The sequence below is a fragment of the Bactrocera neohumeralis genome, chromosome 2 (assembly GCF_024586455.1).
Source record: "Bactrocera neohumeralis isolate Rockhampton chromosome 2, APGP_CSIRO_Bneo_wtdbg2-racon-allhic-juicebox.fasta_v2, whole genome shotgun sequence".
In the NCBI taxonomy this organism is placed as follows: domain Eukaryota; kingdom Metazoa; phylum Arthropoda; class Insecta; order Diptera; family Tephritidae; genus Bactrocera; species Bactrocera neohumeralis.
In genome coordinates this window covers 28026000-28042829 of record NC_065919.1, presented here as the reverse complement: position 1 = coordinate 28042829, position 16830 = coordinate 28026000, and the positions used below count along the sequence as shown (strand labels likewise).

Sequence of the window (16830 nt, the reverse complement as noted above, 5' to 3'; positions counted from 1 at the left end):
TTCATTTACTTTATTTGGTTTATTTTTGAATGATACATCAATGAACTGTTGGACACAACAAATTGAGTTCTAATTAACACAGATTCCCACTACTTTCTCGAATATCTCGTCCCATATTTTCAATGCATCCCATAAAAGTCGATTTTTTACGACTGTTTCGTTACCATTACAGAAAGACTATTTTTAGTCTTAACCGATAATATTGGGGTTTTTGGTGGTTTTAGTTTAGAACTATTATTAGAACTTATTTAACTGACGTTTCCAAAAACATATCTGAAGAAATCAGTGATAAAATACCAAAATTAATCAACGTAATATAGCACATCTTTTAGATGTTCAATAATTGGCCCTATTCCCATTGTTCTTGTCCTATTAAAACGAAATGAAAATGGCTGTGTCGCTTCTGTTGGCCTCATTTGTCGAAAATATTCTTCGTATTCCCCATTTTGAAACGACATAGTAACCTTATTTCGAAAAAACTTAATGCTACTTGCTTGATGGGGATAAAGTAAATAAAATTCGTAAAATTTTATTTTTATATCTATGAAGGTGTCTAACATTTATATATGTATGGTATATATGTAGGTATATGTATATCAAAGTATGGCTTGAAATTGCAAACAAAGAAAAAATAGGGCGCAACGCGACCAAAGCTAGAGCAAAAGGAGGATGAGTTATTGAGTAATATACCTACAAGATATATTCATAATATACATACATATGTATGTAGTAGATATACAAATATATGTTTGTGTGTATGTATGCTTACCACGTCGCATTAAATCATTGCTGAACTGCTGAAACACCACTTTTTATATTCATTTAATGACAAACTGACTCCAAGTAATCAAGCTGAAGTGCTTTTTTGGTCTCTGATTTGCCGCTTGGCGTAAGTACTTACATATGTAGTCAGAGGCAACGTCGAAAAGCAATTGAACTTGCAAGTAAAAATGCATTTGTGTTAATAAAATGGCGTTCAATGGAGTCTAGTAAGTTAAGTGCATGACTAACACACGATGTGTTGTGAGTTCGAAACCAACTGCAGCAATTTTTTATTGTTAGCGATGTATGGTTTTAAAATCACATTAAAGTTTTGACACAAAACTCATACGGTATTATGTAATGAACTCAACAAAAGTAGTACTCGCTAGTTTTTAGCTTAACATTTAAATTCATGAAACGAAGCTCGGCCCAACTACTGTCACCTCTTGTTCGGCATGCTATTAATGTTAGTTAAATTAACAAAAATGAAAACTATGCCTAAGAAAACAGTTATTCGCCCACGTTTGTGTGTGCGTGGGTATGGGCAACGCAATCAGAGCCAGAATTGGCGAATATTCACAGCAACCCACTAGCGAGGGGAGTAACAGACATGTTTGTACATGCCGAGGTCAGTGAAGAAGTCAATTCAATTTGCGACTTGATTTATTTACGGTTAAACGTTAATATTATTGATGTTATGTGACGGTGGAGACGAACTTCTCGATGAGATTGATGGATGAATGTGGCTCTGCTGATGATTGATTAGTTGTTGGGAAGAACTTTCTTCTCGGTTGAAAGTTCATTTAGGGGATAATAAGTATGACTATATAAGTATGTATGTAAGTACATATATACATAAGTATATTATGTACAAATAAAATAAAAATTCTAGAGACATTCCAAAACAAGAAACCGCTTAGTATACTCACGTGAAGTCCTCCTTCTGCTTTTTAGTCACATCACATTGTAGGCACATTTTATCCAAGGGTAATTCATTGCGTCGCGCTGTGCTCTGCATAATTGCGGTTAATAATGATTGCGGATTGAAAAAGCCGGCCAACCAGACACAGGAAGGAAGCTAAAACGCAAAACCAACACTTTCAACCAAAACCAAAGGGTATAAATATTTGCATCGTACTCACCACAAAATCTGTAGACCATGTTTCCAATTCACGTAACCGCAAACACAGATCGATGAACCATGAATTCAGGCCCAGTAGTGATGGGTAGGCGCGTTGCGTCCATACTGGTGGCACTTGATCCAGAAACAATGAATTTTCTAGTACTTCCATGTCTGAGGTGATCGTCAGTTCGCCTTTTAAACCCAGATCCAACTCTTTTAGACTGCGCTTCATCTCGCTCGTTAGATAGTTCATACGTTCACATTCTTGAAAAGCCACAATCACGTATGGCGTACGCTCCTCCACCTTGTTCATTATTTCCACCATATTGAACTCTTCGGGTAATTTCTCCATGATCTCATCTACAATCTGTTTCACCTTATCCTCCCTGGTCACCGTAGCACCACCACTGGCGCCAGCATCACGCGGTTGCATCTCAAAAACAGTACGAAATATATTCTCCGCACGTGTGGTTAAGAAACCAATCTCTGCATTCGGATGCAGTCCGTAAAGGTATGGTGACTCGGCTGGCATCGTTTCGTCAACATAAGCGTGATAGCCGGCGTAGTCGGTGTTGGGCGGCGCAGGAAAACCTGGTGCTAGAAACAGTTCACCATCCACTAGATCTGGTTGCATGTACTCTTCGAGATATGTAATGCATAAGCGACGATCCCAATCATCCGTTATGTGACCGCCATACATGATCTCCCCGAAGAGATAACGCAAATCCTCCCATGGTACCTTGGCATTTGCCTCGAGGTAATTATACAATACCGATACGCTGATATTTAAATCGCCCACATTGAATGGATAGATCTTATTCCAACCTTGCGGTCCAAATTTACGACGCTCAGCGACCACAGCGTGAAAGTAGCAAAGCGAGAAAAGTATAGCTTTGAATTCAGCTTCCTTGCCAGACATTTCCAATGTCTCTTGGGTGAAGTTGTCGAGCGCTTTATGTAGATTGGCCAACATGCCGGTAGGGGGTTCATTTGTGATTTTAATAGAGGACTCCAGTATGCCCTGAAAGTAACAATTGTTATTATTATGCTCGTATACATATGCATGTATGTATCAGGTGTAAAGACCTGTGGTATAATGTGAGCCGATGGTGACGAAGCCGGTTCGGCACTCAAAAACATGCGGTATTCGGGATGTGATCCCTCTGCGTAGAATTCCAATTTCTTTTCCAACATCGGCAACCATTTACGCACTAAATGTATATTTTGCAATACAACCCAATGTCCGTTTTTAGCTGCTGTATCCATAGCCGCTTCGGCAATAACCTCTTGTCCCTGACCCAAAGAGACATTGTGAAAATTACCCAGATCCATTGTGTAACCCAAAAGTTTTCCCAACGCCTCAACGTCCTTGAGTGGATTTACGCCGGGTGAGAGTATAAAGAAAATAGGTGTGGAGGGACTAGTTTCCTCGAAAGATTTAGCAAATTCCACAGCGCGATTCTCTACATATTTATTACCAAGTTTCTCAGCGATGAAGTCTCTGTGGTGTAAATAGAATTGCTTTGATTATTTAAATGTATAGTGTTATCTAATTTAGGTAGATATTTACGCTAGCGCATAGGTCATGCGATCAGGTCGAAGTGCACGTATCATGCAAAGACGTTGCAATGCCGTCTTGTTCTTCCACTCCTGTGGGAATTTCTCCTTCTCTGGCGCTTCAGACTCCACCAGTTTTTTCCATCGTTTCGATGAAGTTTCTATGTCTCGATCGAGGTTCCGGAATTCATCTTTAGACGCCAGACTGCATATTCCGCCCCACGATTGGTTGGAGAGAAAATCAACCGGACTAGTAACGTGCGGTTTAATCGGGAAGCGGAGTAAAAAGTCCAGTTCCGTAGATGTAATCTCCTCGTTCATCAAAAGGATCTAGCAATATGTACATTTATCAAATTATACATATAAGTAGTATGTATGATGCAATGTTGTAAGCAGTTTTATGTATAATATGTACCTGAAAAGCCATTTGCGAGGCAAATATTAACTTATCACATTCGAATAGACCCCTCGAAGTATATTGGAATACGGAGTAGGTTATGCAATCAATTAAGTTAAAAACGCGTGCATTTAAAGTTTCGCCAGGTTCGGCGCGTGCGATGGCCTTTTGAAAAACTACACTAAAGGCCTGAAAGAATTGAGATAAGTTGCAAATGCGTATGTATATCATCTGTTATTTAAATATATAAATAAAATAATGATACTAAAAATATTGGCGACATAACAACAAAAAAGTTTGAAAATTAATGATTATAGATTTTTGAACAGGCACTTATTACTAAAATTTTGAAAAAATTTTATTTGATTTAAAAATAAGTTCGCTTAGGACCGGGTACAAAAAATAGTGAAAATATGAAGTTTGGACTTTTTACTAGATTCGATACAGCATATGGATCCATATTTCTATTCGAACGTTTTATAATTCATTATAGAAAAAAATAATTCTGATAACTACTGAATTCACTTGATAGGAACCCTTTCCCCAAATGAAATTAGTAAATCAACGTAGTTTCATCTAATGAATTCGTTTCAGAGATGTCAAATAAATGGTAGGGTTAATCACACATTTCTAAGGTAATACTCGTACTTCTTTTTTAAAACGCGCTCAATTTTTGGCAAACCCCTATATCAGATTTTAAAATCTTGTAAATAAACACAAGTCTCTAATTTTCCGCCAGTTAAATAACTTTTATAGTTCTAGAAGCAAATGTCCATTACCTTAGAATGCGTTTCAAATACTGGAGCTTGACTCAAAAACAATATTGAATTCAAGTGGAATCTTAGATTTATAGTACATCTATTATTAACCGAAAGACAATATTAAGAACAAAGCTCATTTTATAACATTACCTTAAGCGAAAATTGATAAATTGGGTTGATAGTGTTGAGCTCGTTGAGTATAAAGTAAAGCAAACTGGCTCTTGCAGCTGCCGGCCGATAATATTCGCGAGCCTTGTCAATCTCTTTGGAAGTAATTTTAGCTTCAGCGACCTAAAACGGCGTAACAAATAGATACACTAGAAGTTTGAATATTGCATTCATCAATCTCGTGTTTTGTTATCATTTCAATTAAATAATATAAAAGTGTAACCAGTATATTTCTAAAACCATCCTAGATACTGCCTTATAGTATTTGAGAAAAGTATAAGGCGAACCATATCTATGGCAGTCTTACTCTTTCTAAAACATTATATTTATATCAACACTCATTCCAACTCTTACGTCCATATACATATAAAAAATTCTTATAACAGCTCACCTTTATTTCGATCTCAGAAGCCGTACTCTTAGTAGTTTCTAAGTTTTCTACTAAAGCGGTATCGCCTAAAATATTTTCACCTGCGGATGATAACCTAGATAATAGGTCGTCTTCAAGCTTTTTCAGCATAATTTTAAAATCATTCTGTTGCTTTGTTAACTCGGCCTAAAATTATTTGGCTTCAATTAAAATTTACATGGTTTCAAATACTATATTCCGACATACTTTCAAATCTTCTAGATCAGGACGTTCGGCCTTTACAACTTCCGCCAAGAGTTGATCCTCCAAACCGTCACGTGTTACAGTAAAGTTAATCAAAGTACTTTGTGCTTGCATTTCTGGCTTATAGTGTGGATTTGCTAATTTCGTGTGTAATATTAAACGAAAGTTGGAGTTGTACTCAATTTCCTTGTCACCTATTTTGATGGCTCTGAAAGATAAATATTTTATATGGTGCGTTTAAAGGAAGTTTAGCCAGACACTTAGTGTTCGTACCATCACTGTTGAAAATATTCAGTTCTACTCAACACTTACTTGCCCTTCTTTATGAGATTTCTGCCTAGTAACGAATCCAATACGGGATCGAGGTTTTCATCGATATTCTCGATCAGCACAATGCAGCCTTTCGTGATAGCTAATTCTATTACATCTAAGTAGCTGCGTTGGCCTAAACGTATCACCTTCAGTTCTTCGCCATATTTTTGTTTTATCCATTTGACACCTTGAAGCTAGAATTCATTCAAATATGGAAGAGGATAAAAAGTTTAAATTTCTAAAAATTTAGTAGAAAGAATGCAGCCACCTGTGGATCGATCATCAACGGCCAGCGGTCTGAATTCGAAAGTATAGTGGCATTCTCAGTTGACATGCGATCGCTGGGCAAACCCTCATTGGTCCATATCGCAATGGTGGTATCGTCCGTTAACAACGATAATGGATCTAAATTTTCAGTGGTTGGTATAGGCGGATCGATGCTCTTCAAGAACGGCGTCCACATTTTTTGCATCAGATCGATGCGAAACTGTTTAGTGAAACAGCCCACATATGAGATGAAGGCGGTAATGAGCAAAATATCGCCTGGCAAAGTAATGCCTTGTTTCACGAAACTTTTGAATTTAAGAAAAGTGTGTTAAATAAATAACTTTTAATGTTTCAAACCTACGCGCGCTCACCTATTTACCGCTTCAGCCCAACGTACGTTCTCACTAGCCAGACCATTAACTAGACGGTTTGCTAGTGCAATTGTGGCTTGTGTAGCATCGGCCTCCTGTTGGCAACGTAACTTATCAGCGGTTGCTTGCTCGAAATCCGCAGTTAGTTTTGCCAATTGCTCTTCAAGATTCTACCATTGCATATCATACAGCGTGGTTAAACTAAAATCACAGAATGATGAGAAATAACTACTCACCGCGACTTTTCTTTTAATGCCTGATAGTTTTTCTTGAGCAGCAGCAAGCTCTGCATTCGCCGCGGCCAAAGCCTTACGTTTCGGCTCCACATCACAATATACTTCATAGAATTTGATTATATTGATTACCCAGGCACAGAGTCCCGCAGCCGCACCTGACTTGGAGCGCACAAACTCGGGCTCAAACTCCGGGTCCTTTAGATAGGGTTGTATAGCTTTAATGATTTCCGGATGTATGTTCTCTTTGTCGTAATTTATGAGTGAGTCTAAAAATGTATCCACCTTTGCCATTGAAATTTTGGCTGCTTTCCATGAACGATCTTTGGGTAGTTTGCCTCCTGGTGCCAGCAGTACCATGACAGCGGCGGTGACATTTGTTACCGCCCCTGGTGGTGAGCCAAACGATTTGAGCTCTGTTAAGTTGGCTTTGTTCAAAGTGTTGAGCGCCTCTTGCGCAGCAGTTAATGCGGGTTCCGCTTTTAGTAAATCTTCTTCACAGTCTTTCTGCTTCTTACTTACTTCATCGGCGATGAGCGCAACTTTCATCTCCTCCTCATCAGCCACTGCTTTCTCTGTTTGCACCTTTTCCGTTTCGATACCGACGATTTCGATTAGCGCATCGGCGGCCTCATTCTTTTCTTTCAATTCTATCTCTTGTACAGCCAATTTCACCTTCAAATCGGCTACTTGCACAGCGGTGGAACGTAATTTCTCTAAACCATTCTCCAAGCGCACGATCTTACCCTGTAAATCGTCATGTTTATGGTTCAACAATTTCAAATATAAACTGATCTGTTCAAGATAACTTTTTGGTGTGGTATAGTTGTAACGTCGCTCGGTTTGTAGATACACTTTGGACATAGCATTCACCGAGGTGTGAACATAGGCCATAAATTTAGCTACCGAATCGCGATGTGTTGCAGGTAAAACTTTATTTAACGACAAAAAGTTCATTGCAACCGAGATGAGGGCTTCCTGTGGCCATTCATGGAACCAATTTATAGATGTGGCATTTATGATAGCCGGAAATTTACGTGAACGTACACGCAACGTAGACCCAACTGGCGAAAAGCACAGCACAATCTTGAGTTGTTTACGTACGCGATCTATGAAGAATTTCCAACAGTTCTCGCGTGAGTCTACCATTCCAGCTCCCTTTACTTCGTTACGTACTCCAGCTATTATGTTTTCAATTTCGTCATCCGGAAAGAGATCAGGTATCTCACCCGTAGAAAGCATATCATTGATAAGTACGAGAAAATCTTCACTAGGTATTTGTGCATCCGTCATAAGAAACATAGTGCCAACATTCTTCAAACCAGCTTTCAAATACAAGCCGGAGAACTCGTTCTAAAGCGGAAGAGAACAAATATTATGAGAAAATGGAGTTCGTAGTTAGGTACGTGTATACCTTCAGGTCATTTATGCCGTAACCTTTTTTCAATTGTATTTGCACCACTTCCAAGCTAGAAATAAAAGCGGCGAGACGTGATAAAGACTGTTTTCCACTGCCACCAACGCCGACCAACAGGGCGCTACCGCGTGGTGACTCTAAGATACGATTTATTCTAGGAAGTTCAGAATATTTAATGTCAATTACTTAACTTACAGATTATCGCTAAAGCTTCGTCCTTACCTGCACACATGCATCATGGCATCCTCGAAGAGCACCAAATTCATAGCCGCCACAAGATCATTGTACGATGCCATTGCTTCCTGAAGGAGTTTGTGAAGCTCAGTCCAGCCCATGACGGGCATGTACTTGGGTTCACCAATTCCTCCAGCGAAATGACAATATATATTGGGTTTGTCAAAAATCACCGATTCGTCGATTTCCTCAAAAGATTTCTTCACTATGTCGTGTTGCATCTTCGTAAAACTGTCGATGTCCTTATCATCGATTAATTTATCACCATAGACTCGTTGGGTCTCGTGCTGCCAGAGACGTATAAGATCGGAAGAGCTGGTCAAGCAATCGGCTGTGCTAAAAAGTAAACCCTGAAAGGGAAGGAAATAAATTTAATGCAGGTGTGTATTATGTATTTTGAAATCTCCAAATAATAACCACACCCATTTCTATATCAAAGGTACGTTTTCATATATTCATCATAAAACGCTAAACTCAACATAGTTCATAGCTTTTTTCCCTTCAAGTCAACTATTTTGGTTATTAGTCAAATTTGAGCGAGGGTTCAATATCCGATTTGAAAATCAATCGCATTTGAGATAAAATTGTACAGACATTCCACAGAATCTGATCAGACCAATGACCTCTCGACCACACTTAACTGACACCACTTTTCCTCAATTTATAAAATTCGTTTGTTGACTATACCGTTAGACTAAGCCAATGACGACATCTAACGATCGGAAAGCAATTAATTTAACATAATCCATAAAAAAACTGATTAATTCCACTACTGACCTGAAAGACGTTGCTGATGTCTCTCAAATTGAATATGTAATGTGATTTTATTGCAGTCGGCAAGAAAATCTGCATAGACTTGTTATGTAGAGCCAGTGTTGCGGCAACAATGTTAGATGTCATGCGCGTCACTATCGGATTAAATTTCTGCTCAGCATTTGCAAAATGCTGTGACAAGATCGTGGAAAAGATCAAAGAGATGGAATCACCACTAGGAAAGCTCACGGCCAACACACAGAAATGTCGCTGGAGCCGTGGATTTATAGTGAAACTCCCAGCTGTCGGATTCATACAAGCCACATACTGACAATTGTGTATATCCTTTAAGGACAGCTTATTGCGGTCGTACCAATGTCCGTAGTCCAGATGTTGCCGGATAATGGTGTGCGGTTGTACGGTGCCATAACAGTCCACTGCCGGCATATTCATATCGTCAATGTAGTAGATAAGCGTCTTATTGCCTGGGGGGCCATAGTTACGACCCGCTTTTTTCTCCAACGGCTTCTCCAAAATTTTTTGCAACATTTCTGAAGTGGTGTAGTAGTTGAAGGGAATCGTAGTGACCGCATAATTCTCATTGAGTGCCTGTAGCTTTTCGTTGACTAGTACAGTTTTGCCACAACCTGCGCTGCCTACCAACATAACAGGATGTCGCATATTCATGAGTAGCTCGAGGAAAAAACGCACGCGTATTGATTCAGAGGTATGCACCAGAACTGCTTGTAACGGTAAATCGGATTCTAATTCAAATTTCGGAATCTTTTCAGTCCACGGTAGGAAGACTTTAGTTTCTGTATCAAGAAAATAGTCGAACACTGTGCCGCCTATGGAAAATAAATGCAAAAATTGTATATATTTTGCTCATCCAGTAATTCAGCTGGTAATACGTTATACTTACCCTGCGGGAACTTAACGGTTTTGAACTCATTTACCCACCATTTGCTGAATTCGACTCGATAGTCGATCGCTTGATCCTGGAACATAGCCGATCCGAATGCCCAAACACAAGCAAAAACGAAATACAGTTCATGCCATTCTTTTGGACAATCGGCTGGTGTGTTCGTAGGCGTCAAGAAACACTCCAACAGATGACATAACATCTGTATGTGCGCCATCTCGGCAATGGGTGTAATTTTCTTAAAACGTGTGCGTATGGTCTCTAACGAGGCCGGTATATATTTATCGAAAAGCATTACCAAATTGGACTTTTCGGATGGTATTTTTCGAGTTTCCACCCAACTGCTAACGTAACTTTAATCATATAAAAGCAATAGATTAATTTTTGTGGAAATCAAATGCGCTCTTACTTACGGATTCCAACCCAAATCTTGTGGATTTATATAGAGTATTCCTGCCCTAGAAACAGTTGCTGGAGTGGCTGTTCTCAAATTGGAAATCTCAAAAAGCAAGCGCATCGAAGGTGTCAGCGCAATGCGCTCGTTACTGGCCAAAGTCAAGACTTTGTTATCGTCCATAACGGTATTTAAGCTCTCAATCCACATTGGATCGATATCGCCATCGAGCACAATCCATTTGGGCTGATCACCCGTTATGTTTGCTTGATCTCGCATTATAACCGAAAACAAACCATCCTTCCACTCACGTGTCGCCGGATTGATGATACCGAAAAGTTCATCATTGGTAACGGCTTTTGGATTCAAATCGTTAAAAATCGGTTTTCTTTTGATATTTTGATAAGTGCGTAGTAGAGTTTTCCACACTTGTGTCTTGCCGGTGCCAGCATTGCCAACTATGAAAACGGAATGTCGTACTTCTAGTAATTCCTCCAGCTGTACAACTTTCAAAATAAAGTTATCTTCGGGTTGCAGTAGTAGATCAGATGCGGCCTGCTTCACTGTGCGTTCGAAGTCTTGATCACGTTTTCTGGGCACATCCAATGCGGGAAACAAATCACTAATGAGGCCCATAAAAACTGGCATATCATCCGTGACGATCTTCGGTATATTAAAATCACGTAAGGCACGCATGAGTACCTCTTCCTCGGGTCGGCCGGGATCACCGCGCTGAAATTGGCGAAAAGTAGTAATAGTGCATTCAAAACTTTAAATACATACACAGCTCCCCAGTTCTTACCTTAAGCGAACCAGCAACTACCAGCACGGATTTAATTGCTCTTAGCCCCCAATCGTAGTGATCCTGTTTGGAGAGCAACTCTTTGCATAGTGTGTAGAGCGTAATAAATTTTCTAGCCAATACTCGCGCGTCTTGGAAACCTTCAGCAACCAGCATGATTTCACAAATCAGCTCGAAATCTGGTACAACCATAGCACAGGGGCGAAAGAGCGCTTTTAAGTTCTCGGGCAACTCTGTACGTCCAGCATAACCGGGATTCATGGTAATGAATATGCCTACTGTAGGCACACAACTGATTATTTCACCCATGAAATTGAACTTTTGCTTCTTGTCACGTATGGCATCTTGTACAGATTTTACCTGCACAGCTACAACGGAAAGCACCTCCACTGTGATGCGGTTAAATTCGTCGAAACAGCCCCAAGCACCAGTTTGGGCCAGTCCTTTATAAATATTTCCACACGACTGATAGTCCATCTGTTCTGAGCAATTGAAAACATATACCATAATACCCAACGCGCGGCCCAAATCTTTAGTAGTTTCGGTTTTACCGGTACCCGCCGGACCAGCGGGGCCACCGCCCATAATCAAGTGTAGCGATTGAGTCAATGTGATGTAACAGCGATCGGTAAGCGGTGTGATAACAAGACGTGGCGTATTACCCAAATATTCATGCGAATACTGAAACTCAGCATCGCAGATATTGGCAAAACAGTCTCTTTCACCCTCATCATAACGATGGCGTAACTGTGATTGCCACATGAATGCCGAACCCGAATCCAGTTTGGCTTGGATCATTTTAGCGACAACATCGCGCGAATGTACATCAATTGTGCATATGGTCATTATCTTTTGGCGATCTCCTTTAGTCAGCTCGCCCAACAATAGCGTGATGAGCAAGCTCAACTGAGAGATCTGTTTTTTGTAATAGTCCTTGATGGCATTATCGTAACCTTCCTCCAAACGACCGAAGGCAATGTTCACCTCAGTGGACCACCAAATTTGTGATCCACAAAGTGATACCTGTGCAGGATAGTCGAATAACCATTGTTCACGTTGCTTTTCCTCATAGGCGACTACAGCTTCGGAAACGTAATGACGTAGCGAGGCACGCATGGCCGCTTGGATGCGATTCAGCCACACCTCCACCGGGCCGCGTATACTCGCCAATTCATTGAATTCCACATATTCACCATCCTTGGCATACATACCCGAAGCTGTGTCGATTTCATTCGATTCGTCGCGATTAAATTTCAAACGTGCTATCGAATCAAAAAGTTTAGTCAAATGTTTGGTGACCATCTCTGGCTGAATACCATTGCTCAGTACATCAAGCAGATCAGCAGATGATACAAAGTAGAAACGAGGAAAAGCTAAACGTTTCGTTTCCAAATACTCTGCCAGTGCCTTCTCACACAATGTAAGCTCCTTCTGCAGATGCTCCAAACGTTCAATCAAACCGGGTCGATTTGTCGACGCCACCACATTCGATGATACGGACATTTCGTCCATTAATATGCGAAATTCAGCGTCGATGCGATCGAAACGATCCGAGTCGACTGGCAATTGTTTACGTATGTCTTCGGAACTCATGAAGATACTTTCTAGATGGGTCCAAGTGCGTTGCACCTCAAACCAGACGGTAATCACCTGATCGGCTACCATCAGTTTGTTCTGCCATGTTGACACCTCCTCAAGGAAGTGCGCAATGTACTTCGATGTTATCAGATTTTGTAAGCAGACCTGATTATCTTCGAGAGTCTCTATGAGTTCCTCCGATGCCTTGAGGAGATTACAGCCAGTGCGTGGATGGAGTTCATGATCGAATTCCATCGCAGACCAAGTGGTATGTAAGTCGCGTAGTATTTTCTCCATTGACATTTCTTTCACTGCTTTATCGACGATATTCTTCACCTCCTCCTCGCATTCATGCAAATTAAGACCCAACAGCTCGGCCAGCGTCGTTTCATGATCCATTATGAATTTAACCTGAAAGTGCCGACGTAGCGATAAAAAATGTAATATTAGTTTAACATATGTATGTATTAAATATTAGTGACACTACTACATATATATCGTTTTATACTGTGCGACTACGTCGAAATATACAAAAATTTTATGCAAATACTACTATTTAGATCTCACTAATGGGACATATTTGATTATTTGCATACCATGCAGGTGAAAATATCTGGGACAACACAAACATATAAGAGGGCGAGGTTTATTTACACAGAACTTACCGTTATGTCCTTTGGTAAAGCGGCTAAACTCTGTAAAGAGATATTATTTACAAAAAGGAATGCACAGAGTATAAAACTAAGCTTAGTATTGAATATGCATAAGTTTGTAGACGGTAGAGCACTTTTAAGTCGTCAAATGTATGTATGATAAGAATAACTGGCAGGACGAGTTATTTATTAATCAATTATACTTATGTGAAAAGGCGGTCTCTTTTGTATTGTCCTACTTCAGAGGCGAAATTGCTACTAAGTGGGTTGTAACACTCTATAATTACATCCTTCTTGAATGTTATAGAGTTATAGAGATCGCGGCCATGTAGCGAGATTCCTCAATACTCTACATATGTTGATAAAATTTTCTTCGTTGCAGAACTTTATTATAATATGGAGAATCTTTAAACCCAATCTCAAAAAAAATATGTACATACATATATACCGGGTAAATATGCATGTAGTTTACAAGAGCAAAAAAGTATTAATGTCAGGATTTGGTAACAGATTTAAGAAACGTATACGTATTAACTTATCAAGTACATGATCGGAATAAGATTACGAATCGTTACCTAAAGTTCGAACGATGGAAATTTGCTGAGTATATTAAGCTCTGTAAAAAATTATATTAGGAATATAGGAACAATCTTAAAAATATCGGGTCTTCGAAAAAATTCGCTCGACAATTGGATAAATTTAAAAATGCTCTCCCGCTAAAATAGGTGTATTATTTAAAATATTTACAAAGAATTTAAAATAACAGATGTAGTGACTGTACAAATCGTGCGCCTCTCTCGAAGTTGTATAACATTATGTACAGATTTTTTAATCTTCAATTGAGGGTAGCACATGTGCTTGAAAAATATTGCGTTTTAGAAAATTTTGGAGAAAATCGTTCGGCACATATTTACAGTGTTAGTTTGATATAAATAAGAGCAGGCATGTTCAAAGTAATGTTCACTTTGTAAAACAAAATAACCTTGGTGGAGTTCATAAGTTGATTCCAGTGACGCTCACGTATAGCTGGATTCTGCAATTCACCAACAGCACGCAAGGAAGTGAGCATATTTTTGACGGTGGATTCCAAATTTATGAATGTATCCCAGGATCGCATTTCCTTGTCTAATAAACGTATATCCTTGGCGAATTTTTTGCACTCAATGTCCATATTCTCAACATCTACTTTTCGCCAAGGCGTCGTTTTCCAATCTTCGATGCAGGTCTGTACGATGTATACATAGTCCCACAGTTGCTGTTTGGAGATCATGTACAAATTTATTTAGTATAATATTGCAGATGTAAATTCAAATAAATTTTCTAATGTGAGAATTACAAAAAATGGTTTTATCTTATTGTTTGGAAAATTATTAACAAAATTCAAAAAATTCCACACTGAAATTTACCTTGTATTCGATATAAGTATACATTGTATGTATATACATATGTATGTACATAACTAGTTCAGTTTCTTACAAACGAATTGCTTTAAAGTACAAAAGATACTTATCTACGCAAAATATTTTATTAAAATTGTTTATATAAACGTTGTTCATGATATAACTAAGAAAATTTTTTCATTTTTAATTTTGATATATACATTATAAAATTCCGAATTCTAATACTTCATAAATCACACATCCTCTTTGATCGCGCGATCAAAGATAGAATAAAGAAACATCTTAATAGTCTTCAAGTGTCGTTTTAAGGTGTTATACACTGTTAGAATTTTCAAAAAATCGAAAAACCACGATTTTGTCAAAAAATTTTATTTTATTCGATTACATCATTTAACATTACTTTAACGAAATCTGTTTGGTTTTTTAATTTCAGAAGATCCAGTCCAGAGATATAGAGGTCACCGCAAAACATCTCTTTTGAGAGGAGCCCTCGGAGATCAGCTGTAGTTCCTTTCCAATAATAAATATTTTTACTAATCTTCTTCTTCTTACTTCGTAGACACCGCTTACGCGTTTATAGCCGAGTTAACAACAGCGCCCCAGTCGTTTCTTCTTTTCGCTACGGGGCGCCAATTGGATATTCCAAGCGAAGCCAGGTCCATCTCCACCTGGTCATTCCAACGGAGTGGAGGTCTTCCTCTTCCTTTGCTTCCCCCGTCGGGTACTGCGTCGAATGCTTTCAGAGCTCGAGTGTTTTCGTCCATTCGGGCAACATGACCTAGCAGCGTAGCCGCTGTCTTTTAATTCGCTGAACTATGTCAATGTCGTCGTATATCTCATACAGCTCATCATCGAAAGCGATATTCTCCGTGGTCAACGCGTAAAGGACCATAAATCTTTCGCAGAATTTTTCTCTCGAAAACTCGTAACGTCGACTCATCGGTTGTTGTCATCGCCCAGCCTCTGCACCATATAGCAGGACGGGAATTATGAGTGAGTTATAGAGTTTGGTTTTTGTTCGTCGAGAGAGGACTTTACTTCTCAATTGCCTACTCAATCCGAAGTAGCACCTGTTGGCAAGAGTTATCCTGCGTTGGATTTCCAGGCTGACATTGTTGGTGGTGGTTACACTGGTTCCAAGATAGACGAAATTATCTACGATTTTAAAGTTATGACTGTCAACAGTGACGTGAGAGCCAAGTCGCAAGTGCGACGACTGTTTGTTTGATAACAAGAGATATTTCGTCTTGTCCTCGTTCACTGCCAGACCCATTTGCTTTGCTTCCTTGTCCAGTCTGGAGAAAGCAGAACTAACGGCGCGTGTGTTGAGGCCGATGATATCAATATCGTCGGCATACGCCAGCAGCTGTGAACTCTTGCAGAGGATTGTACCTGCTCGATTAAGTTCTGCAACTCTAATTATTTTATCCTGCAGCAAGTTGAAGAAGTCGGTAGGGAGTCGCCTTATCTGAAATTTTGTTTGGTATCGAACGGCTCGGAGAGGTCCTTCCCGATCCTGACGGCGCTTTTGGTGTTGAACAACGTCAGTTTACATAGCCGTATTAGTTTTGCGGGGATACCAAATTCAGACATCGCGGCATAGAGGCAGCTCCTTTTCGTGCTGTCGAAAGCAGCTTTGAAATCGACGAAGAGGTGGTGTGTGTCGATTCTCCTTTCACGGGTCTTTTCCAAAATTTAGCGCATGGTAAATATCTGGAATATCTAAAGCCACACTGATAAGGTCCAGCCAGTTTGTTGACGGCGGGCTTTAATCTTTCACACAATACGCTCAATAGAACCTTATACGCGATGTTGAGGAGACTTATCCCACGGTAGTTGGCGCAGATTATGAGGCCTCTCTTTTTTGTGGATTGGGCAGAGCACACTTAAATTCCAATCGTTGGGCATTCTTTCGTCCGACCATATTTTACAAAGAAGCTGATATATGCTTCTTATCAGTTCTTCGCCGCCGTGTTTGAATATCTCGGCCGGCAGTCCATCGGCCCCCGCCGCTTTGTTGTTTCTTAGGCTACCCAGAGGATACTTGGTCAAAGATCGGAAGTCGTGAGCTGCTTGAGCCATATGTAAAAGAATCGTTTCTGGCCACTCCCAA

At 39.7% G+C, this 16830-nt stretch overlaps 1 protein-coding gene across 1 annotated transcript in view; it reads right to left on the bottom strand.

The window, feature by feature from the left end:
- Positions 1-16830, bottom strand: part of LOC126767904 (dynein beta chain, ciliary) — a 36859-nt gene that overhangs the window by 7884 nt on the left and 12145 nt on the right. Inside the window, exons 9-27 of the mRNA XM_050485621.1 lie at positions 14300-14572; positions 11087-13075; positions 10304-11016; positions 9891-10243; positions 8993-9816; positions 8204-8565; positions 7979-8135; positions 6568-7917; positions 6332-6501; positions 5962-6265; positions 5694-5887; positions 5385-5589; positions 5160-5324; positions 4751-4891; positions 3858-4028; positions 3456-3772; positions 2972-3386; positions 1905-2906; positions 1692-1840 (exon numbers count right to left, since the gene is read on the bottom strand). Coding sequence (XP_050341578.1) covers positions 1692-1840; positions 1905-2906; positions 2972-3386; positions 3456-3772; positions 3858-4028; positions 4751-4891; positions 5160-5324; positions 5385-5589; positions 5694-5887; positions 5962-6265; positions 6332-6501; positions 6568-7917; positions 7979-8135; positions 8204-8565; positions 8993-9816; positions 9891-10243; positions 10304-11016; positions 11087-13075; positions 14300-14572 — 9254 coding nt within the window. The remainder of the gene's footprint in view (positions 1-1691; positions 1841-1904; positions 2907-2971; positions 3387-3455; positions 3773-3857; positions 4029-4750; positions 4892-5159; positions 5325-5384; positions 5590-5693; positions 5888-5961; positions 6266-6331; positions 6502-6567; positions 7918-7978; positions 8136-8203; positions 8566-8992; positions 9817-9890; positions 10244-10303; positions 11017-11086; positions 13076-14299; positions 14573-16830) is intronic.